At 33.9% G+C, this 24,451-nt stretch overlaps 1 protein-coding gene across 2 annotated transcripts in view; it reads left to right on the forward strand.

The window, feature by feature from the left end:
- LOC126881536 (adenylate cyclase type 8) overlaps positions 1 to 24,451 on the forward strand; it is a 1,218,021-nt gene that overhangs the window by 840,431 nt on the left and 353,139 nt on the right. For both annotated transcript variants that reach the window (XM_050645865.1, XM_050645866.1), the window contains exons 8-9: positions 5,322 to 5,526; positions 24,140 to 24,289. In XM_050645865.1, coding sequence (XP_050501822.1) covers positions 5,322 to 5,526; positions 24,140 to 24,289 — 355 coding nt within the window. The remainder of the gene's footprint in view (positions 1 to 5,321; positions 5,527 to 24,139; positions 24,290 to 24,451) is intronic.

Raw genomic sequence — 24,451 nt, forward strand, 5'->3', positions numbered from 1 at the left:
TTGGTTGTCTTAATAATGTAACTATAATATCCCTGAAAGCAATTTCAATATATATTTGGAATATCATAAAACTTAGATCTTTTGTTTTAAATGAATAAGCTTCAGTTTCTCCTTCATTGGTGTTTATTTAAGAAAACAAGTCTCCATTTCAGTTAGTAATAGCGATTAACTTTTGTTTAAATTTGTTAATAGTTACTTATGTTCTAGACTAGTTGTTAGTTATATTCTGTACTTCAGTTTCTCCTTCATTGGTGTTTATTAAAAAAACCAAGTTCTCCATTTCAGTTAGTGATAGCGCTTAACTTTTGTTTAAATTTGTTAATAGTTATTTATGTTCTAGACTAGTTGTTAGTTATATTCTGTACTTACTAAACTCATTGTTATAAAACTGTAGTTTTTAAAAACAATAAATGTCTATCTATCTATCTATCTATCTACATTTTCGTTAAGCAAAGTTGTTTTGATAAACCGAAAACTTTTTGAGTTATTAGCAGAAAACTGATTAAAAACATTGAGTTTTTCGATATAAAACTAACATTTTAGATAGTGGATAAATCGAAAACTATTCATTTTATCAAAAAAATGTATTGAACGTTTTTTGCTTAGATTTAATGTTTTTACCAATTTTTGCGGTAAAACTATAATAAAAAATTTCCACCCCCGACATGGGGTGGCAACCACCCCCATGGTAAATACGCCTTTCAGCATCATATAGATTTTGATCCTTGGACTATCCACTACTTATTCTCAAATTTTCATGCAAATCAATCCATTCTGTAAAAATTGCGAGGTTTTGTTCTATTTTAAGCTTCATTACTTGGACTAAATTACTGATTAGTTTAATTCCACCAGCTTTTCACCTATGGCTAAGTACGATTCTAGCATCTGTCAGATTCGTCAATAATTACATGAAATAAGTCTCGACACGTCCAATACAGTATATGACGTCATAATTAATGACGCACTGAAAAATGATCATGAGAACAAGAATACAAACTATATTGCAGGGAAAAATTCAGGGAAAACTAAGTATTGGAAGAAGACGCATCTCCCGGCTCTACAATCTGAGAAAGTGGTATAATTGTAGTTCCGTCGACTAGTTCAGAGCTGCAATCTCAAAAGTGAAAATAGTTGTGATGATTACCAACCTCCTTAGAGGAGACGGTAGCTAAAGAAGATAATTCAAATCTAGGTAAAATAACAATACAATCTTTTGTATTAACATTCTGTAATCATCTAGGTTCTTCACTTTAACTAACCGAGGCCACACAGGGCCACTTTATCCATTAGGCAATATAGGCAGTTGCCTAGGGCGGCACATTATGAGAGGGCGGCAAAAATATTGTACAAAAATATTTGTATATAAAAATTATGCATCTGGCTTCTGTCATTAAAAAGTATGAAGCTCTTTCAAATTACTTTACCGCAAGGAAGCCAAAAAATTGTGCCCAAATAAAATATATAAAGAAATAAGAAAGAGAAAAAGAAAAATTCAATTTGATGTGGGGGCCGATGATGAACTAAACTTTTCAGCTAGTGATGAGATGAAAATCCACACATTCTATATTATAATCGACACTCTGAAGAGACCTGAATAGACGTCTGGAATCTTATCGACTTATTTATCAACTTTTTCCTGTTATTAACAGATTTGCCAAAATTAAGCAATGCAGAAATTATTAAAGAAGCTAAAAATCTGATACACAATAAAGACGACCAAGATACATCATTCATACATGAATGCATTCACGTAAAGGGTCATTTGGATACCACAATAAAATCACCAATTGACATATCTTAATATTTAAAGATGACGTAGTGCAGTCACTGAAAATGGATATGAGCTATTACCTGCGATATTGTTGAACCTCCATCGATTTGCACGAAAATTGGTGAGTGGTTAGAGGATATGCCAAGGAACAAAGATGACATGGTGTCAACTTGCGCTTTTACCCTGGGAGTGGATATTATCTTATTAAAAATATCCCCAGAATTCGATAGAGGGACAAATTCCAAGAAAAATTTGTTACATAAAGGTATTAAAATAAATCAAAATTTTTTGAGTTATTAAAGTTGAAACAAGTTGATAGCATTAAAATTTATGCACCAAACATTTTTCAAAATTTATCTTGTAAAAATTTTTCCAAAAAACTTATTGCTTTTTTTAAAATAACTCCGTTACTTTTTACGAATCAGGTTTATCTAAAAACCATTTGAAATTTAATTTTAATTGCTATTAAACCACGTTGAATTTAATCTTTTAAACGCCTTATTTTTTTTTAAATAAAAGGTTAAATGGCCCCGGTTACATGGTTCTCGCAGCAAAATTTAAGTTTTAAACGTTTCTATCTCGGTTATTTTTTACCCTACAGAAATAGTAAAAAGGTAAAATATTTGATACAGAAAAAACTAAAATTTGGTTATACATACCTATATCACTTTTTACGTATATTGAGTATTTTTGGAGTTATTATCAAAAGAAAATTAAAATTACGATAATTTTAAAAATTCTGATTTGTTTAAATTATATATTTTTTTAAAAATATGCATTCTAAACCTGTCAAAATTGTTGAAATCATTACTTATGCTAATATAAAGAAATTCTACTAAGGATTACTATAAATTTTAATTTTTGTGGAAATGGCGTATGTTTTATTTTTCACTTTTTCCTAAAAAGTTCTAAAGGGTTCTCTAATTTTCATCATAACTTGCTTAATTGTGATGCTATTAACTTCTACTGGAACTTATTTGATAGGTACTTCGAAGTACTTTGACAAGTGTTTAGCAGGTATATTTTATAAAATGCATCGTTTTCCCGTTATTTAAGCTTGAATAGTTAGATTTGAGTACTCGTCGAAAAAAATATACATTCAATTACCCATAACTCACTTTGAATTAACATTAGTTTAGTTCTTTAAGTGAGGAGTGCTTCAGCGTATTCAGCTTTTTATTATCTTCAATTTTGGTAATAATAACTTTTTGTAAAAGCTTTTTGAGTTTTTGAGTTATACGTAAAAAAGAGCTTTAAAACATGCATTTTTTACAAAAAAATAAAATCTTTGATCTTTAATAACTCAAAAAGTATTGATTTATATTAATAACTTTATACCTACATATAACAAATTTTGTTTAGAATTTGTCTCTCTATTGATTTATGGTAGTATGTATTTAAAAAAAATAATTTTCACCCTCGAGAAGGGGTGGCATCCACCACCACGGTAAAAGCGCAAGTTGGCATCATGTCACCTTTGTTCCTTGAGGTATCCTCTAACTACTCACCAATTTTCATGAAAATCGATGGAGGTTCAACGAAATCGGAGGTGAAAACCTTCACGACTGTACTAAGTGGATTGAATGATATTTTCCCTAATTTTGACATTGCTCTGCACATTTATTTGTGCACCCCAGTTGCCAACGTGTCTTATGAAGGTTATTTTCGAAAATGTCAAGAATTAAAAATAAAATCCACAAGGAAAAATTTCCTGTAGCTGGCTGTATACCATTAATGACAAAAATTGAAGAAAAATCTTCTGCGTAAAAGGTAAATTTTTTTATTATTATACCTTTTACGCAGAAGATTATTCTTCAATTTTTGTAATTAAAAATAATTTCCCATCAAGTATGATGCAAGAACGTGTTAACAATTTGTCGACTTTGTCAAGAAAAAAAATTTTTTTTGAAATGTCTTTTTTTGAAAAGAAGTCTCTGATGTGATCGAACTGGAATGACAATTTTTTCTGTTATAGATATAAAAACATCGTAGTTTAAATCCATTTTTAATGTATTCTTATTTAAATAAAAATTTCTGCAATTTTTTTTTCGCAAATATGGTACAATATTTGAAGGGCGGCTACTAGAGAATTGCCTAGGGCGTCAACTGACCTAAACGCGGCCCTGAGGCCACATTACGGAATCTTGTAATGATCGGCAGTTGTCCCTGAGCTAGAGAGGTTTTTGCATTTGTTGTATTTGTCCCATTATAATTCAAAATTGCCAATTAACTAAAGAACGAGAAGAAGAAGTAGAAGCAGATTGTGTAATGGTCGACAGTTATCCCTGAACGAGAGAAGTATTTACTTTTGTTTTATTTGTCCGATATCAACTCTAAATTGTAGGTGAATAAGGGATTTTTCCTTTATGCCAAACGATGGATTAGCCAAATACTCATGCAGGTAGAGGCCAATATCAAAGAAGAAGAAGACATACATAACCTATTGAAACTAGATTTGAAAGAACGTCATACGTAGAATTATGACCGAAGTTAACTAGCTGACGTTTAAAGGTATAAAGGTGGAAAATATCCATGATGATAACTTAAATTATAAGTTAACACCGATAAAATCCCACTTCCAGTAGTTTCATTTCTTTTTATCTCACAACTTAATACATTTTCCACCTTTTGAGCTATTTTGCCGGTTATTAGCGAGCTCATCACTGTATACAATTGGTGTAGAATGTAAACATATAACCTCGTGACGTCACGACGCGTTTTTGGCTGACTGGTATAAGTTGAATTTTTAGTCGTCTTTAGGGGCCAAACGAAAGAAAAACAAATCTTTTTTATCTTTGATACATGTTCTAAATTATGTTCTGTTGTGATTTATACCATTTTTTTCGAATTTAAAATTTGATGCAAGTTCCCTATTCTCCACATCCATAGCTTGAAGTTCTGCTGCTATATTTTCTCGCCACCGGAGACGAGCTGGTCCAAGTTGTCTCCTTCCTGTTGGGACTACTTTCTATACCAGTCTTAGGGTGGTATTATTTAATTCAAATTAGATACTACTTCTACCTTATGTATGTACAGTCGGAAAAATGAAAGAACACCCATGAACGATCACATCAATCACATATTTTGTATTTGCTGTTTTTTCCCATAAATTACAAACTAGAGAGATAGATTATTAATAATCTGAATAATATGTGATTGGTGCGATCGTTCATGGGTATTCTTTCATTATTCCGACTGTAACAGTGTCGTCCCCAAATGTAAATAATTGTCCTCCAGCACCGTCCCCCACTAAACTTTAATATGTTCATATAGCGATCTTGACATTGTAGATGTTTCGACGTTATGGACATATTTCTTTTCTTATGTCATATTATGTTGTTAATTATAAAAAATGCCACAAGGAAATAGCTTCAGAGCAGTTCCTAGTTTTTATATTTTGACAACGACACCCAATTTGGGCGTCGAAACGTTAATAAAATTATTTTTTTCAATTTAATTGTGGCTTATTTCCCATCTAAATAGTTAATCATAATGTCATATGGTGTTAATCACCAATTAAACAAAATAATATAGTTTGCTTTTATTTTAGTGTGTGTCACATTCCGAGGATTGTAAGATAAGAAGACTGCTGGCAAATATCCTTCTTTACATTTGTGTAAATTTCGCTGGGATGTATACCAAATACTTGACTGATCGAAGTCAAAGGAAAGCATTTTTGGAAACTCATAGATCCATGGAAACGAGATATAAAACTCAAAGCGAAAACGATAAACAAGAAAAATTATTATTATCAGGTAAATATGTTTCACTCTTTATACACTCACCGGCACAAAAAATGGGCACCCCAAAAAATGGGTCATTTTTAATGTCTTGTATTTCCTAAACCTGATGTCCGCTTTAAGTAATTTTTTTAATATGTTATAGCCTTGTTCTTTAACAATATCGCTGTAATAATATTGTTGCTAGACAGGTACATTGTCATTGTATACAGGGTGTACGACTCAAACTGTGTTTTTTCTCAAACTTTGGAACACCCTGTGGAATGTTCTAGCTTTTATAAAACACTTAAGTTAAAACCCAACTGTAGCCTCAGGTTTTCTTAACATTCTGTTTTTTGATCCATTTGCTTATGTTAGATAATAAAAAAGTTAGGCACTTTAACAACTACCCCTGTTTTTCGTCAATACAGGGTGTTTTTAAATAAGTAGGGCAGACTTTAAGGGGTAATTCTGCATGATAAAATAATGACAGTTTGCTTTATAAACGTATGCCCGCAAATGCTTCGTTTCCGAGAAATGTTGAAATGGGGTGTTGAAATTGTTCTTACAAACTGACGATATATTTATTGCTCTAAATCGGTTTACGATATGCAAATGAAATTGGGTAGATTTTAAGAGGTAGTTATTGCACATTTTTTGGCATACAATTAAGAATTTTATATTCACCATTGGCGTGCATACAGGTATAAACATTTTAGATATATCCCGTATGCACGCCAATGGTGAATATAAAATTCTTAATTGTATGCCAAAAAATGCGCAATAACTACCTCTTAAAATCTACCAAATTTCATTTGCATATCACAATCCGTTTTAGAGCAATAAATAAATCGTCAGTTTGTAAGAACAATTTCAACACCCCCTATCTCGGAAACGAAGCTTTTACGGGCATACGTTTATAAAGCAAACTGTCATTATTTTATCATGCAGAATTACCCCTTAAAGTTTGCCGTACTTATTTAAAAACACCCTGTATTGACGAAAAACAGGGGTAGTTGTTAAAGTGCCTATCTTTTTCATTATCCAACATAAGCGAATGAATCAGAAAACAGAATGTTAAGAAAACCTGAGGCTATTGTTGGGTTTTAATTTCAGTATTTTATAAAAGCTAGAACATTCCACAGGGTGTTCCAAAATTTGAGAAAAAAACACAGTTTGATTCGTACACCCTGTATACAATGACAATGTACCGGTCTAGCAACAATATTATTACAGCGATATTGCTAAAGAATAAGGCTATAACGTATTAAAAGAATTACTTAAATCGGACATCAGGTTTAGGAAATACAAGATATTAAAAATGACCCATTTTTTGGGGTGCCCGTTTTTTGTGCCGGTGAGTGTATATTATTATTTTGTATATACATATTATACTCGTATTTCTAAAACCATAAAATGAATTAAATCTTAACATCGAAGTAAAAAATGATTTTTGGCAGCCGATTGCTGACCAAAACGTTTGTGTTGATTATATTCGGGTAGGGATTCTTTATATTTCCGGTAGTTATCCATTAACACGTATGCTAAAAGACCCTGACACGAAAATGAGGGTTCAAGCCACGTTAAACGAGCAAGTGACTGCAAGTAAAGACGAATCTAACGAAGAACAAATGATCAAACAGATGACCGAAATAGTTCAAAATGTAAAGGATAAACACTTAAGGGCAGATAAATTACCCAAGAAGAAATTATGGATGACAGATAAGATCTTGAAACTAATGGACTAAAGAAGAAATGCAAGAAATGACCCCGACAATTCTTCTTCTTCCACGGCACTACAGCCCAAATTGAGCCTTGGCCTCCTTTATTTTTTGCCTCCACCCTGGCTTGTCTGTGGCTGCTCTTCTCCATAAACGGACTCCTAAAAGGGCTTGTGCGTCGCTGTTTACTATGTCTTCCCAGCGCTTTCTTGGCTTTCCAACCGGTCTCTCTCCCTGCATTCTAGCATTCAGCTCTATTTGGTAGCCTATTCTCTCCCATTCTTATCACATGTCTGGCCCATTGCAATCTTTGTATTCTAATGAAGTTTGACAGGGGTGTTCCCTTATAAAGTTGATAAAGCTCGTTGTTGTATCGACTTCTGAAGATTCCATTTTCCCTCACAGGTCCTCCTCAGTAGGTACTTTCCTTTCGAGTGTCGAGTTTGTTTTTGGACGTTTCTTTCATGACCCATACTTTGCTGCCATAGCATGCTATTTGTCGAATTAAGGTTTTATAGATTCTCATCTTTGTATTTCGGCGGACATTTTTAGACCGAAATATATGGGAGAGGGCAAAATAAGCTCTGTTTGCCTGCGGTGTTCTCTTCCTTATTTCTCCATTTTCTGATCCGACGGCATATAGTTCTACTCCCAGGTATGTAAACTTTCCACAAATATAAAACAATCAATATATCAATAAGAAGGAAAATTAGAGAAGCGAAAGAAAAAGAAGCAGTGGAGAGATGCCAAGAAGTTGAGACCCTACAATCAAAGTACGATAGTCAAAATGTACATAGGAAAGTTAAAGATTACACAGGTGAACAAAGACAAAGATAGAAAGGAAATCTGACTGATTCTGATGAAAACATCATCTTAGACAAACAGAGTAAACTAAGAACGTGAAAAGAATATCTATAGAAAAACTATTTGAAGACCAAAGAGATGGTCTTCTAACACCTTTGAGTTAGAAGAAGAGGTAAATGATGGACCAAGAATACTAGAGCAGGAAATTTATTTTTTAATAACTATATATTTATTCTACAGAAGCTAAAGGATATCAAAGTAGCAGGTTTCAATAATATACGAGTAGAACTACTCAAACTGATGGGCAACGGATCAATAGCAATAATCACAAAGATATTCAACAACATATACAACTCTGAAGAAATACCAACAGATTGGCTGAAGTCTGAGTTTATTGCACTTCCAAAAATACCAGGAGCCAAAAAATGAAGAATACCGTACGATAAGCCTGATGAGTCATCTCCTAAAATTGTTCCTTAAGGTAATCCATACGAGAATTTATAAGATATGTGAAACTCAAATTATTTCGCCCAACCAGTTCGGGTTCATAAATGCTGTTGGTACGAGAGATGCTTTGTTTTCAATACCAGTCTTATTCCAGAGATATAGAGACGTCATTTGCAACGTATGCGCATGTCTGGTTGATTACGAGAAAGCGTTTGATCGAGTACAGCACGCCAAGATGATGCAAATACTAAAAGAAGCAGGAATTAACAACCAAGATCTAAAAATAATTGGGAACCGTTACTGGAATCAGACTGCAAACTTCAGAGTTGACGGTGAACACACCGAATATGTGAAAATCATGCGTGGAGTGAGGCAAAGCTGCATTCTGTCCCCCGTAATTTTCAATATTTACTCTCAAAGAATATTTATCGAAGCTTTGCACGAAACTGAAAAAGGTTTAAGATATAAACAAATCAGGTATGCAGATGACACCATAGTATTTGCGGACAACCTAGACCTACAAATCCTCATAAACAAAATCACGTATTACAGTCAACAATATGGACTGAATTTAAAGGTAAAGAAGACAAAGCTTATGATCATTAGCAAGAAAAAAACAAAAAGTCAACTCTACATCAACCAAACCTCCGCGTGAGGTACTACAACCTCGGCACCTTAATAAATGAAGAATGGACCAACAACCAAGAGATAAGAGACCGCATCGGAAAAGCTAGATTAACCTTCAAGCGTATGGGGGCCTTTTTCAAGAGCCACAACCTTTCTCTTTGAATAAAAATAATAATACTGAGATGCTACGTCTTCTCTGTCCTTTTTTATGGTGTTGAATTATGGACTTCAAACGAAGATATCTGCCAAAAATTGGAAGCATTTGAGATGAAGCTATGTCGGAGAATTCTTAAAATCCCATGGACTGATCCGATCAAAAATGAGGATGCCCTTAGAAGAATGTGGAAGAACCAAGAGGTACTAACCACCATCAAATCTCGAAAGTTGGAATACTTTGGAGACATTATATGAAATGAATCCAGATATGCTCTCCTACGAGCCATCCTGCAAGGAAAAATATTTAGAAAGCGAGGTCCAGGTTCAACACAACATCTGTGCAGCTTTTCCGCGTTGCTGCAGATGACGTGAAGATTGCCATGATTATCGCCAACATTCGTCACGGATAGGCACATCAAGAAGAAGATCCATTTTAAGCCGTTTCAGTTTTACATTTTCACAATGTAAATTGCATATTAAATCTAACCACTGTTTGGTTCTGGGGCTATTAAACAAATAATACGAATTGTCTGAGGATGGACTGGTAGGTCCGAAAACGTTTTGAATATTTATGTGATCCATTTCGATTTTTTTAAATTTTAATTTTCAATTAAAAACATACCTGTTACTAGGGAGTTTTTTACTTCGATGTTAAGAGTTATTTAACTATACCTATGGCATAGAGCCAACTCCCGAGAACTATCCCTTTTTAACATAAAATGAATCAGTGGCGGCCCGTGAGGTAGTGCCATAGAGACATGGCACTACCTTTCTAACTATGCAGAAGCATATTTTTATTTTTAAAATCTTTTAATGCCTGTTAATTTTTTGTGTGTATTTCTTTTTATCTTCATAAACTTTATTAAATATGGCAACTGTGCGCGTAGTACAATCACTGCCACTTACAGCGGAGATTATTCGGCTGGAGAATCTTGAGCCAAAATTGGTACTGCCACGGCTGAAAAGAGAAAGATTTTACGAGCATTCTATATAAGTGACAGAGAAAGAGCTATATTGGACTATTTAGTATACCTTAAATGAGAATCTCGTGCCGGGCACAAGATTTTGAGTTTCTTTAAGTGCTGGCTTGTCGCTTTTGTTATGTCTATTTTCTGTTTAAAGTTTTTGTATTTATAATACATAGTATTATTAAACTTTTAGTGCATCATGATCGTGGGTGTAGTATAAATAATATTTTGATTATTAGTTTAATTTATTAATTGACAATGAATCAGATTAGTATCTTAAAAAACTCTTTTGGTGGTTTTTCTTTACAAATTTTATAAGGTTTTGTGAAGCTTTCGAGTTAGCTTAAACAGGCCACGACGAAAAAAAATTCACAAAATAGAGGCATATTTAAGAAACTGGACAATTTTAGCGCCGAATTAGACAACGACTTAAAGGTTCATAATATTTAAAGTTCCAGACCTTTCAAAGATCTACCGTCTCCTGACATACATATAGTTGCTTCTAATTTATTTATGTCGGAGAAGTTTTCTGCTTACAAGCGTCGGTTCCCCGAATAATTTTTTAATGAAACATGGAGACAATTTTAATTTTTAAACAAAACTCGGTTTAAAACTGAATTAGAAGTACTGTATTAATGAGACGAATTAAGTACTACCTCTGGGGCTATTCCGCTATGAGTTTTATTAAATGAGGAAAGTTTAAAAAGCACATTGGGAGAAACTATTAAACTTTTAAGCATTTTAATTACCATTCCTATATCAATATCTGAAGCAGAACGCTGGTTTTCGATGTTGAAATGAATTAAAACATTAGTTAAAAATAAAATGAAAGAAGAACGACTTAGGTATGTTATCTGCAGAAAAGCATTTTGCAAATGGTATTGATAATTTTAATAATAAAGTCATTGAAAACTTTGCAACCAAAAAAAAACAAAAAGGATGTATCGTAAACTTTAAAAGTGGTATTAACACAACTTTGTGCATGTGTGTAAATAATGAAATATGTAGTTTATTTTTATAATTTTGTAAATAGAGACTAAATCGTAATATGTACAAGTTAAGTAATATTAGCAGTAAATAATGGTTTTGTAAGTCGAGAGTTTTTTATTTTTAATGAATTTACGGAACTGTTTTGATAAATTTTGAACAATTTCTTGGCACCTCAGATAAATATATATAAGATACAGAAGGTAAAAGTATCAGCACCTATTTTTTTTTATTTTTGTTTTATAACTTTTTTGACAATATCGTGAACCCGTCATTAAAAATTTTGGCGGCTGTCCGAATTCTGGCACTACCTTCTTAAATTGGTACGAGCCGCCACTGCAATGAATTGTTTTGTTTGTTGATTTTGTTGATGGTGAGTTATATAAGCTTTGGTAAATTGGTCTTTTTCGAATGAGACTAAACAATGTTCTCGTTGCCATTAGCTTAAAACAAACAATATTTTGTAAAACAAACATTCTCAATTTAATTACATGCAGAAACAAATTGTAATTTGTACGGGAATTGCTGTGTACAACTTTAAAGTTGTTTTTAGATCATCGCAATCAAATCAAAGTATATACCAGGAGTGGCAAAACTGCGGCTCACGAGCTTCATGCTATTGTTTGAAACGGCATTTTTGGCTCTCGATAAAATATCTAAGTTCGTTGTCATTTTTGTGTTATGTAGGTACCACATTTTAAAAAGTATGATTGTTCCGTATGTTTAAAAAAGTCTTTGAAATTACTGACTATGAAAGTATGATTACTAACTATGAATCACTGACTATTACCTACTATGAAAGAATAAGTGAAATGTTACAAATTCCATCTCCGTCCAAGATAAGAATGATATGAGACATCGAAAGCTGCGCGAAGAACATAAACAGTGGCGCGACATAAAGTCTCCATAAAGCGCGACTTCAAACTCTTACTACGGATATAATTTTTGTAAACTGGAATTGTTGGTTATGGAAGTTAATTATAATTTATTTTGCATTATGTAACACGTATTGTTATTATTTTACTAACACAAAACTGCATTTCCAGTTCTTTTAAATATATGGCGACACACGGCACAGGTGACAGATCACATTAAAAAAACTTTAGCTTTACGCAAAATGGTTTCGCAAATCCTTATCTTGAGATACACAACCAAATGTCATTCATTGTGATCAAAGTCAGGCAAATATTCAGGCTGAAAAGTAAGATATATGCGCATATATTATATACATAATATTTCTATCAAATACTTATGCATGCATATGCATTTATTTAGGTCAAATATGCATGTATAATTATATATTATTTGTGTCAAATATGCATATAGATGCATTTATTTAAACAAAATGTGCACTTCATAATCCGTTTAAATACAAATCTTTTTTATATAACTGAGTTCTTGTTCTTATAGGTGCCGAGAAATATTTTTTTCATATTTGAGATTAAATTATTAACAAGAGGAAATTTATTTCTAATTTCATCGTGGAAACGTGGATAAAAAAATTTTCAAATTGTTTCCTACTTTAACCATGTAAGGTGCAGCATATGAAAGAAAAAGTAAAAATTTGTCGTTGGGAAAAGTTGTTAAGGGAAGAAAAAAATTTGCTAAACTGTCTTGCAAAAACCTTGAAACTGTTAGTGCGTTGGTTTTATCCAACTGCCTGGAAGCAATTAAATGTCATTTATAAGCTTGCTCATTTTTAAGAAATCTAATTATTAAATGTGCGATGTAACGTCTAGAAGAATCTATTGTTTCTTCCACACGTACATAAAAATAATTGTCTCCTATATCTAATTTTATTTTACTCTGTACCGCAGAATATACAGAATCGACCTAGTTTCTTCTTAAGCTTCTTTTACTTGTAATATTCCATTTGCAGTATTTTGCAAGAAACATATGCAAATTTTCATTTGATAATTTGGACAAAGGTATATTTGAGCTTACAATTGCTTCGCACAAATCATGGTTAAATATCTCTTACTCACTTGATTTCCGATTAGTTGATCGTACTAAGCATCTAGATATCGAATCTTGCTTTTTCTCCCACGATTTTAATTTCTTTTTTTTTTGCCGGTGTGTAAAATAGTTTTGCAGTACTGAACTATTTGGAATTATTTTTCGGATGGTATCTGCAAAAAACTCCTAAAATAATTTAAGTAATTTTGAGATCCAGGGTTATTTAAAGCATTTAAATGTGTAACAAAATAAGTTAACAACCAAAAATGTATATTTTTTGGTTTTCTGATTATTTTAATGCAATTTAAAGTACTTAGTTTTACTTGTTAGTTGTAATTGTATTTACTTACAATTTTACTGCATGCTGACCAAAATACTTTGCTCATATCAATGACTTATTCTGGATGTGTCTTGATCTATGCAGACACATTCGCTTCTTTATACATTTCAACTACACTGGATAAAAATTTTTATCATTCTGTACACTCCAAAAGTAACTGCCTAAGTTCAATATATATAGTCCAGGAACTGAAGCTTTTCACCCCGCAATTTTTACAGAATGGATCGATTTGCTTGAAACTTTGAGAATAAGTAGTGGATGGTCTAAGGATCAAAATCTATATGATGCGGAAAGGCGCTTTTATTATGGGGGTGGTTGCCACCCCATCTCGGGGGTGGAAATTTCTTTATTATATTTTGACAGCAAAAATTGATAAAAACATTCATTCTAAGCAAAAGATGTTGTATACATTTTTTTGATAAAACTAATAGTTTTCGATTTATTCGCTATCGAAAGTGTTAGTTTTATATGGAAAAAATCAATGTTCTTCTATAGTATACTTATTTACTATTCACTCAAATTTTGTAGTAGAAAAAAAATTTTTCACACCAAGTTCTTAAGAATTAACTAACCTACAATTTCATATCTAAACATTTTTTCCGATCTTTGATGCTAATCTTTCTATTCTGAAGGTAATGGCATTTTTTACAAAACTACAAAAATCCTTTATTCGCTTTTAACTTCAATTCTCTAAAAACTAATCATTTTAAGCCAGTCAAACTTCTAGAATCTATTAATAATACACAAATAAAGAAGAATGAATAAGGCCAATGACTAAAAACACCGCTAACTTACATTATTATGCTTACAATGGGATTTCTCCTTTTTTTCTCTCAAAAAAATATATTGATTTTTAACCGTAACTTTTTTATTTTGTATCTTAGAAAGTTTGGTATAAAAGAATTTTGTAGGTTTTTACAATAACTACACGCCTATTAATATTAAATCTTATTAAAATCCTTAATCACAAAAAGAGGTGACTTTGAAAGGGTTGGTAAAAGTGGTTTTTGCATGTAATTACAAGTTTTAATTGTCAATAGCTCACTTAATTTTTGTTATAGAAAAATTTTTTTGATACCAAATTGTTGAGAATTAAAGTAGCTACAATTTAATATTTAAACATTTTTTCACATCTCTGATGCTAATCTTTCTATTCAGAAGAAAAAGCCATTTTATTCAAACTACAAAAATTCGTTAATCGCTGTTAACTTCCCTTTTTTTAAAACGAATCATTCTAAGTCTGTCAAACTTCTCGAACCTATTTACAATTCATAAATAAATAAGACCAAATAAGGTCAGTGACTAGTTTTAATTAGGATGGTGATTACGGGGTTGCTTCCGACCACTTTTGCGCTGAAAAAAATAGGGACTGACATTCTTTTCATTATAAGTCACTTAATTCTTGATCTAGAGACTTCTTTTTATTTCCAGAGATAGATATTTTTAAATTCTTTAAATTAGTTTTAACAAGTTATTCTCGAAAAATGCATATTTTTCCCGTCTTTTGACTATGAAACTACAATATTTAGCATTTGACAAAGGAGAGCTAACATATAATAAAGTATATCTTGATTACTGTTGGTCTTAAAGAAAATTAAAAAACACAGTTTTGTTTATTTTTTCAAATAGTACATTTTTGTTAAGTAAGGTTGTTTTGATAAAACGAAAACTTTTGGAGTTATTAGCAGAAAACTGATTAAAAACATTGATTTTTCGATATAATACTAACACTTTCGATAGCGAATAAATCGAAAACTATTAATTTTATCAAAAAAATGTATAGAATATTTTTTGCTTAGAATGAACGTTTTTACCAACTTTTGCGGTCAAAATATAATAAAAAATTTCCACCCCCAACAGGGGATGGCAACCACCCCCATGGTAAAAGCGCCTTTCGGCATCATATAGATTTTGATCCTTGGACTATCCACTACTTATTCTCAAATTTTCAAGCAAATCGATCCATTCTGTAAAAATTGCGAGGTTTTGTCCTATTTCAAGCTTCATTACTTGGACTAATAAACTACATTGACATTTTCCTTACCTAAGTTAAAAAAGGCCAATAGGCTAATTCCTGGGAATTTTTACTTTCTATTTTCAGGTACCTATATAGAAATTTTTAAAGTATTAAAATAAGAATAATATTACATATTTTGGAAATATTAGGTGCGAAGGTATTTGAACCATAAATCAACAAATAAATTTGTTTTGAAAACCTATTATATGCACTTTATTTTTAAATATACCAATATATGCAAAATTCACAAGAAAATACAAAAATATGCATATGCACTCTTGCATATTTGCCTCTGATTATGAATGTCATTGAATGACATGAATTAATAGATCTGGACAATTCGATGTAAATATCAGGTTCGAATTGGTTTTTAATGCCCTGTGTCCGTTTCTTCTCGATCGACGATGGTAAATAAATGTTTGAAGTGTGGAGTAAAAAATATGATTTTATTGACAGCTACGGATTATTACACTATAGTTGTTGGTTAGGTAACTTTCTATAATAGACTGCCCTCAAAAGAGCTCAAATCCCCAATTTATAATTTCCCAAATAATGTATACATCAGCACAGAGGCCAATGCCTCTATCCTAATAACAAACTTTGAACTATGAGCTTACAATAAAATTTAATTGAGGTTATTGCAACACTTAGAAAGTTCAATTACAAAATATATTATTTGGCAATTTATTAAGTTTTCAAGTGTACAGGTTCAATGGACTCTAATTACTAAAATATTACTCGATATGTTTCGCATTGTTTCATCTATATACGGTGAAACTATAACAGTTTAGGAAGTTAAGAATAATGTGAGATTACAAATTAAGGGATTAATTTGTGATTGAACATCTGTTGACGATAATTTAAATACTGATTTGAAGAACTGTACTGTAGTTAGCTTATCTCTTGATGAATTGATAGACATCGCAAATCCTGTAAAATTGGGAGTCTCGATAACTTTCTTTGCACCTGATTTCTTTGTTAAAGAAGGATTATAAGATTTGGTGGTACTTCAACTCACTCAACTTTCACTCAGTCAACTCGCGGTGTCTGGGTATATTAAAAATGTATTAGATTACATTATGAAAACTTTTGATGTTCCTCTTAATAAACTTGTAAGCATTGCAACTGATAGAGCTCCGGCAATTATGGGTAAAAAGTCGATCTTATTAGGTTCTAAGAGATTATTCTCAAATTCCGTAATTCATACTGACGCACTGATGGGAAAATAATAAAGCAGGAAGCAAGGTTTAGATATCTGGGAATAGATATAACCAGTTGCGGAGATGTTGAAGAGGAAGTACGACAACAAAGGTTAAATGCAAGTAAAGCGGCGGGAATACACGGCGGAGACAAGACCTGACACATCTAAAACGAGACCACACCTAAACCAACAGACGAAAAGTCGTTGAATAGGGAGAGAAGCGAAAACATAAGAAGATCATGCAATGTAGAAGACATTAATAATAGATGGGTGACAAAACGGAAACAGGAGTGAAACGAACACATTAGTAGAATGGCAGAGGACAGGATAGTACAAATAGCACGAAATAAGTCACCAAATGGACGGAGAAGTATTGGCGAACCAAGAAAAAGGTGGTGCGATAATTTAAACAATTTAGGAGGCTAATATTGAAGAAGAAACAGGCTTTAAAGCCTACATATAAGAAAGAAGAAGAAGAAAATACCGACGCACTGTATAATTAACCGAGAACATCTAGTTACAAGATATTTCAAATATCCTGATATTTTAAAAAAGTGTTACGAATTGTAAATTATACTTCGCACCAATGCAAAATATATTGACAATTCAAAAATTTCCTTGAGGAATTAGAGAATGACCAACTTCTAAATGACACTAATGTATTTCGAATTGTTGGATGGATATCTAGGTATAACGTATTAAACTAATAAAGGAAAACAAAGGGAAAAACGTTAAGGAACAGCTGACAAAACTCAAATGAAAATTTGCAGGTTACACCATCCGACAAGCAGATGAAAGGTGAAACAAGCAAATAATCTACTGGTGACCATGGGAACATAAGAGAGGAAGAGGAAGGCCTCAGAGGAAATGGAGCAGCGACATCAAAAAGCATGCCGGATCCTGATGGATGACCACAGCGCTGGATAGAAACCAGTGGAAAAGAGAATGGTAGGCCTATTTCCAAACATGGATAGATCAAGGCTCGAAGATAGATCCTCCTTCTCCTAAGTGCCTTCTCTATTGAGGTTGGCGATCAATATGGCAAATTTCTCTCTGTTCTGGGCTTGATGGATTAAGTCGTTCCCTGTTGTGTGGGTCCAATCTTTAATGTTTCGGAGCCAGGATTTTTTCTTTCTTCCTATACCCCTTTTACCTTCGATTTTTTCTTCTAATATTACCTGGAGCTGCTCAAATTCCCTATGGCGCATTATGTATTATGTGTCCTATGATAATATGACGTCTTTCTAATTTTGATTGTATTGACCAGATGAGGACGTGGGTTCATTATTTCCAGTACTTCTGAATTTGTAGTTTTGCTGGTCCAGCTTATTCTTAGCATTCGGCGGTACATCCACATTTCGAATGAATTCATTTTGTTGACGTCATACTGTTTTAATGTCCAGATCTCACAGCCATATAGTAGTAGAGACCACACGTAACACTTTAGTGTTCTCAATCTTATTGTGACTCATAGCTTGGGGTTACAGAGCATTTTGCGCATGTTCATGAAGCCAGATCTTGCTATTTCAATGCGTCTTCTAATTTCTTTTGAGTGGTCTAGCTGACTGTTTAGCTGATATATGAAGCTTTGGGAACTCTGAAGGGTGATACCATTGATTTGTATGTTGGGTGTAATTTGTTCATGGGGGTTCTTGTGGAATATAGATAGACACATATTTTATACTTTTATTTATATCTTTTCAATAAATAGAATTTCTATAAAATAATTGTTAATATCTTTTTTTTATTTTAATTGCGGCTCGCAAAAATTTCCCCTTTTAAAAATGGCTCAGACTATCAAGGAGCTTGGCCTCCCCCGGTATATGCGATTAAACGGTATCAGACAGATTTTTTTCTTTTTAAGGAGTCTCCATGTTAATTAATATTAATGATAGTTATGGAGAAGGTTATTTTTCAGCCGTTCTAATATAGGTTGCTGAATACATTTAAGTTTACTTCCAAATGTTGTTAATTTACATATATCTCTTTTATTGAATTTACATTAAAAATAACATTAGCCCAAATAATCATAATACTTAATTTTCTTATAATAATAACAATCATCGAATTCGTAGCATTTGTTCTTAAACATATGTACGTTGTCTAACATAGAACTGTTCCATATGAAATAAGAAATAACTTTATTTCATGTTCCAAACGAATCATGCCAACGCAGATAAATACTGTACACTGAAAACTTAAAATGTTCCACGTATAAATATGGAAGTATAAAAAACATACACAAGCAAAATGCAAAGATACTACAATAATTGTAATGGGGACTCAAATATAACTTTAGACATAACAACTTCCCTTTACCATTAGCACTAATTTGCTGTTCTTTATATTGATTTTATGTGTACCATTTCCTATCCTTTCTAGAATTGAAATAAGATTTAATGAAATTTTATTTTTTTAAGGAAAATGAAGTTTCTGTTTTTATTTGATTCAGAGTTGGACCACGCACCATCTCCAGATAGCTGTTTCTGCATCTCATGCGTCCTGGATGGAGCTATGCAGTCACAACTCTAAACCAAATATCAACAGCCTGCCTGTTTAAGGGAAATCACCGCGAAGCAATGATTCCACCTTAAAGACGCAAAACAGCAACATCTCTCGTAAAATGAGGAAGACGAAAAGCCCTGGATACAGAGTTTACTACAATTAAAAGAATTAAAATAACTGAAATAAAAATAATATACACTATTTTAAATCCAAGACTTTTCGCTAAGATACTGCTTTCTCGCTGCAGAATATATGGCTTTAAAATAAATTATGGCTTTTACAATATATAAGCACAGAGACGACGAATAGAGAAGAAAGCAAATAAAGGACTCGGTCACGTATTTATCTTCTTTTCGTCTGGGAAAAGGGCCAAAAGGCAGTTTCATATCTGAGTAAAGATGAAAAAGGAAAAGGCAGTCTCTGTTTTTATTTGATTCAGAGTTGGACCACCATCTCCAGATAGCTATTTCTGCATCTCATATATCCTCGGTGAAGCTATACAGTCACAACTCTAAACCAAATATCAACAGCCTGCCTATTTAAGGGAAATAACCGCGAAGCAATGATTCCACCTTTGAGACGCAAAACAGCGACATCTCTCGTAAAATGAGTAAGACGAATAGCCCTAGATACCAAGTTTACTACAATTAAAACAATTAAAATAACCGAAATAAAAATAATAAACAATATTTTACATCCAAGACTTTTCGCTAAAAAACTGCTTTCTGGCTGCATCCAGTATCTCTGGCTTTTAGAATATATAAGTAAAGAGACGACGAATATAGAAGAAAGCAAATAAAGGACACGGTCACGTATTTACCTTCTTTTCGTCTAGGAAAAAGGCCGAAAGACAGTTTCAGGTACTCATATCTGAGTAAATATGAAAAAGGAAAAGGCAGTTTCTGTTTTTATTTGATTCGGAGTTGGACCACCATCTCCAGATAGTTATTTCTGCATCTCGTGCGTCCTCGGTGGACCTATGCAGTCACATCTCTAAACCAAAGCAAGCAAGCAAGCAAGTAATTTGATTTAACCCGACCTGTGGGAGATGTCCACCCTTCCGAGAAAAGTACATTCGGGTGTAACAATTCATTGGGGCGAGGTGTTTTGACCCGAGCAAAAACAGGGATCACCCCATCTCGCTCCAATGCCTCAGGCCATCCCTTTCCCCCCTATAGTACGCTGTTGCGCCATAGGGGCACAACTATCAGCCAAATGCTCTTCACAATGGAATCATGGGTGATAAGATTCCAACGTGGTGCCCTAATGGAATTTCAAAAACTAGGCCAGCGCAGCGTGAAGCGCTCTAAGCCTTTATCTTCTATTTACTTATCCGCGGACTAAAAATTGCTTGCTTGGGCCCCAAGTCATTGTACCGAGCCCCACTGGGCTCGGCCCAATGGCTTGGTGATCAAGTATATTTTTTTGTGGTTTTGTGTTTTTTGTATTTTTTTGGTGGCTTGCGCCTTTTTTATATTTTTTTTGTATGCTGACTTTACCTGATTGTCTGCCTGGTGCCCAGGATGACTTCTTGGACTACCTTAGTCACTATGTTCGTTACCATTTTGACTAGGTCGTCTTCGTCTTGGAGGATCGCTGTGGTGTTCTGCGTCTTTTTGGCTTGTGTAGCTTGGGCATAGGATACCCCGGTTGCCTGCTGTCGTCTGTTCGTCTGTTGTTGTAGCCTCTGTGGTGGTGGTCTTGACCAGGTTGAGCACCTAGGGCATCCTCTGTAATTTGCGTGCTGGCTTCCATTGCAGCTTGCACATGTTGCCTTTATTTCTCTTGGTCGTTTGCACAACTTCGTGGGGTGATCTTCACCGCATTTCACGCACGTCAGGTCCTTGTGGCACGCGTTCTGTGCATGGTGGTAGCCTTGGCAGTTGAAACAATGTGTTGGTCCTATCTCTTTTCATAGTTCCTCTACTACGTACTTCATGTGGCAGAAATTGGAGATCCGCTTAGCCTTATCCACATCCTCATGATTCAGAGTCAGTATGAACATTGGAAGTTTTCTTTTGGGGCCGGCTCTGGTAGTCATGTTCTTCGCGGAGTGACAGACTATCTGATGTTGTTCTTCCATCTCTTCTTGGATGGCCTTCTCGGTGGTGTTTGTGAGCAGTCCTCTTAAAACCACTCTGGGTTTTATGTCCTCGTCTATTGGAAAGGCTATCCATTGTAGCGTCTTGTCTTTGCATGTCTCTGCACACTCTTCTACTATCCTCACCATTTTTCAATAATCTTCCAGGCTTTTCGCCTAGATGAATGTTTCCCTGCCACTCCTGGAAATCCTGTTTACCGTGTAAACTTTTTGTTGTTGTGCTATGGTGAGGATAGCCCCTGTCTCGCTTACGCTCTGTAATTTAATTACACGCAGCTTTCGGTGTGGTGTTGCCTGTTGTTTAGACAACACGGTGGTTTCTTCGTTTGTTTCCATGTCCTCTGTCTCTGTACCACTGTGATGCTGCAAGGCAAGCGTATCTCCATCTGCGGTTGGCGCTGGGGGGGACTAGATCTTTGGTTTGTGGATCGGTGCTGCTGGTCCTCGTGGCAGGGTGAGAATGTCCGTTGGTTGGCTGGTGTTGGTTGCCAGTGGTGAAAAGTCCTCTTTTTTCTTTTTTGGATTTGGTTCTGTAGTCGGCGGTGACTTTTCAGTCATTGAATTATTTTTCGGTTCGGGCTTCGATGGTGGTTTTGCCTGTTGTTGGAACTCGTTGTCCGCTGGCTTCCGGGTGTTCTGGGCTTCCATCAACTTGTTGAACCGGTCGTCTATCCAGTCCACCATCTGCTTGTGGGACTTTACCATAGTATTTTTCAACTCCGCTATTTCAGTCCTCAGACGGGCTATCCGTTTGCCCTTTTCCTTCAGACTTTCTTCGTACTCAGCATCTCTTCTTTTCGCGGTTTGATGTAGATTTCGTAGCACCACTTTTAGGGCTGCAACTTCTCCTTCGTCGTCGTTTACGGTCCTAGCCCTTTTCGCTGTTCCTCTCTCTGCCTCACCGGGAACTTCTTCCTCCATGTCCTCGCCGGGGACTTCTTCCTCCATGTCCTCGTCGGTTTCCTCATCGGTTTTAGTTGTAGCGTCTCAGAGAATCCAATAAAAATCAAATTCCCTAAGTTCACCACATCCAAAAGATTAGTTTTTGCCTCTCCTTCTTGCCTAAGGAGTTAGAAGTGCTTGACTCGCTGCCACGCTTACATTCGTGGCCGGAATGAAAATTTCAGCTAGTCGAGACTCCCTCCTCCGTTCGGCTGCTTTCGGCTGCTACTCCCCTGTGCTCGCACGTCTGCATCCGCCGGTGGCTGGCACCCGACTACTCCTTACTAAAAATCAACTCTAAACCAAATATCAACAGCCTGTCTATTTAAGGGAAACCACCGCGAGGCAATGATTCCACCTTTGTGACGCAAAACAGCGACATCTCTCGTAAAACTAGGCAGACGAAAAGCCCTAGATACAAAGTTTACTACAATTAAAATAATAGGTAACTTGCGTAAATTTTTAAATTCGAAAAAAATGTTATAAATCACAACAGAACATAATTTAAAACATGTATCAAAGATAAAAAATTTTTGTAGATCTTTCGTTTGGCCCCTAAAGGCGATTAAAAATTCAAATTAAAACAGGTGGCCTAAAACGCGTCGTGACGTCATTCGTTTGTACATTTACATTTTTCCAACAATGTAAACAGAATTTTAAATTAGACGTTATAAACGTCAGTAGAAAATACATTTATTTGACGTTACAAGTGTTTTGATCGTTTGAACTATTCATAGAAAACTGTACTTTTACAAAATGGTTTTCATAGAAAACTGTACTTTTACAAAATGGTTTTATTTTCCGTAGTAAACCTTCTTTCCTTTCCTTCAATAACTATATCAAACTCCAATGTCAACAAACTGGTATATATTATTATAATTACATACGATAAATGTTAATAGAATATAAATATTTTTCCTTTATTTCGCGACGAGGTATACCAAAATAGGTGGAGGCCAATAAACTAAAGAAGAAGAAGAATATACCTAATTATAACCATAAACGGAACCATATAGTTAAACTGAGTGACGTCACGGGCCGTTTGACCTATTTTAAGATACCGATGAATTTAAATTTGTACTTCTAAGTTATTATGAGTTTTTGAAGCGTGGAATTTTGGAAATTTCATTTTTATACAAAACTGAACATTATTATGTATTAAAAAAAATGTGCAAGTTCCCTATTATAATAACTGAAATAAAAATAATAAACAATATTTTAAATCCAAGACTTTTCGCTAAGAAACTGCTTTCTTACTGCATCCCGTATCTCTGGCTTTTACAATATATAAGCACAGAGACGACGAATATAGAAGAAAGCAAATAAGGGACACGGTCACGTATTTACCTTCTTTTCGTCTAGGAAAAAGGCCGAAAGACAGTTTCAGGTACTCATATCTGAGTAAAGATGAAAAAGGAAAAGGCAGTTTCTGCTTTTATTTGATTCTGAGTTGGAACACCATCTCCAGATAGCTATTTCTGCATCTCATCCATCCTCGGTGGAGCTATGCAGTCACAACTCTAAACCAAATATCAACAGCATGCCTATTTAAGGGAAATCACCGCGAAGCAATGATTCCACATTTGTGTATAATTTGATAATGTCTTACTAATGTGTTTTTTAATAATAATATATTCACCGCAAAAGATCCTTTTTAATGTTATAGGCCCGATTTTTCCTACATGTTATATTAAGAGTGAAATCTAGTAACTTGATTAAAAAAAAACAACAGAAACAGAAATTGTTTAATGACAAAATAAATATTTTTGTAAACATTTGGATAAACAATATTTTTGTTCTAAAGTAAAAAAATGGTAATCTATTTTCAATAATATTAAAACAAAATAAATTTATTATATTTATTTAATATTTTTTAGTGTTGCCTGATTTTGTTGCCAAGGAAATGATAAGAGACATCGAACAAGAAGAGCGAGGGGGCGCGTTTCATCCCAATCAGTTTCATAAAATCTACATCCACAGATATGAAAACGTTAGCATTTTGTTTGCAGATATTAAGGGATTTACAAGTAAACATACTTCTTTTTTATTAAATGTAGTGTTGAATCCTGTGTCACTCAGTAGATTTAAAAAATTACTTATATGTAAATAGGTAAAAATTAGTCTTATGGGCTTTGTCCGGTGAAAACGGAAGTAATTTTCGTTTTAAAGATAATTACTTTGTGTCAACT

This window comes from Diabrotica virgifera, chromosome 3 (assembly GCF_917563875.1).
Source record: "Diabrotica virgifera virgifera chromosome 3, PGI_DIABVI_V3a".
In the NCBI taxonomy this organism is placed as follows: Eukaryota; Metazoa; Arthropoda; class Insecta; order Coleoptera; family Chrysomelidae; genus Diabrotica; species Diabrotica virgifera.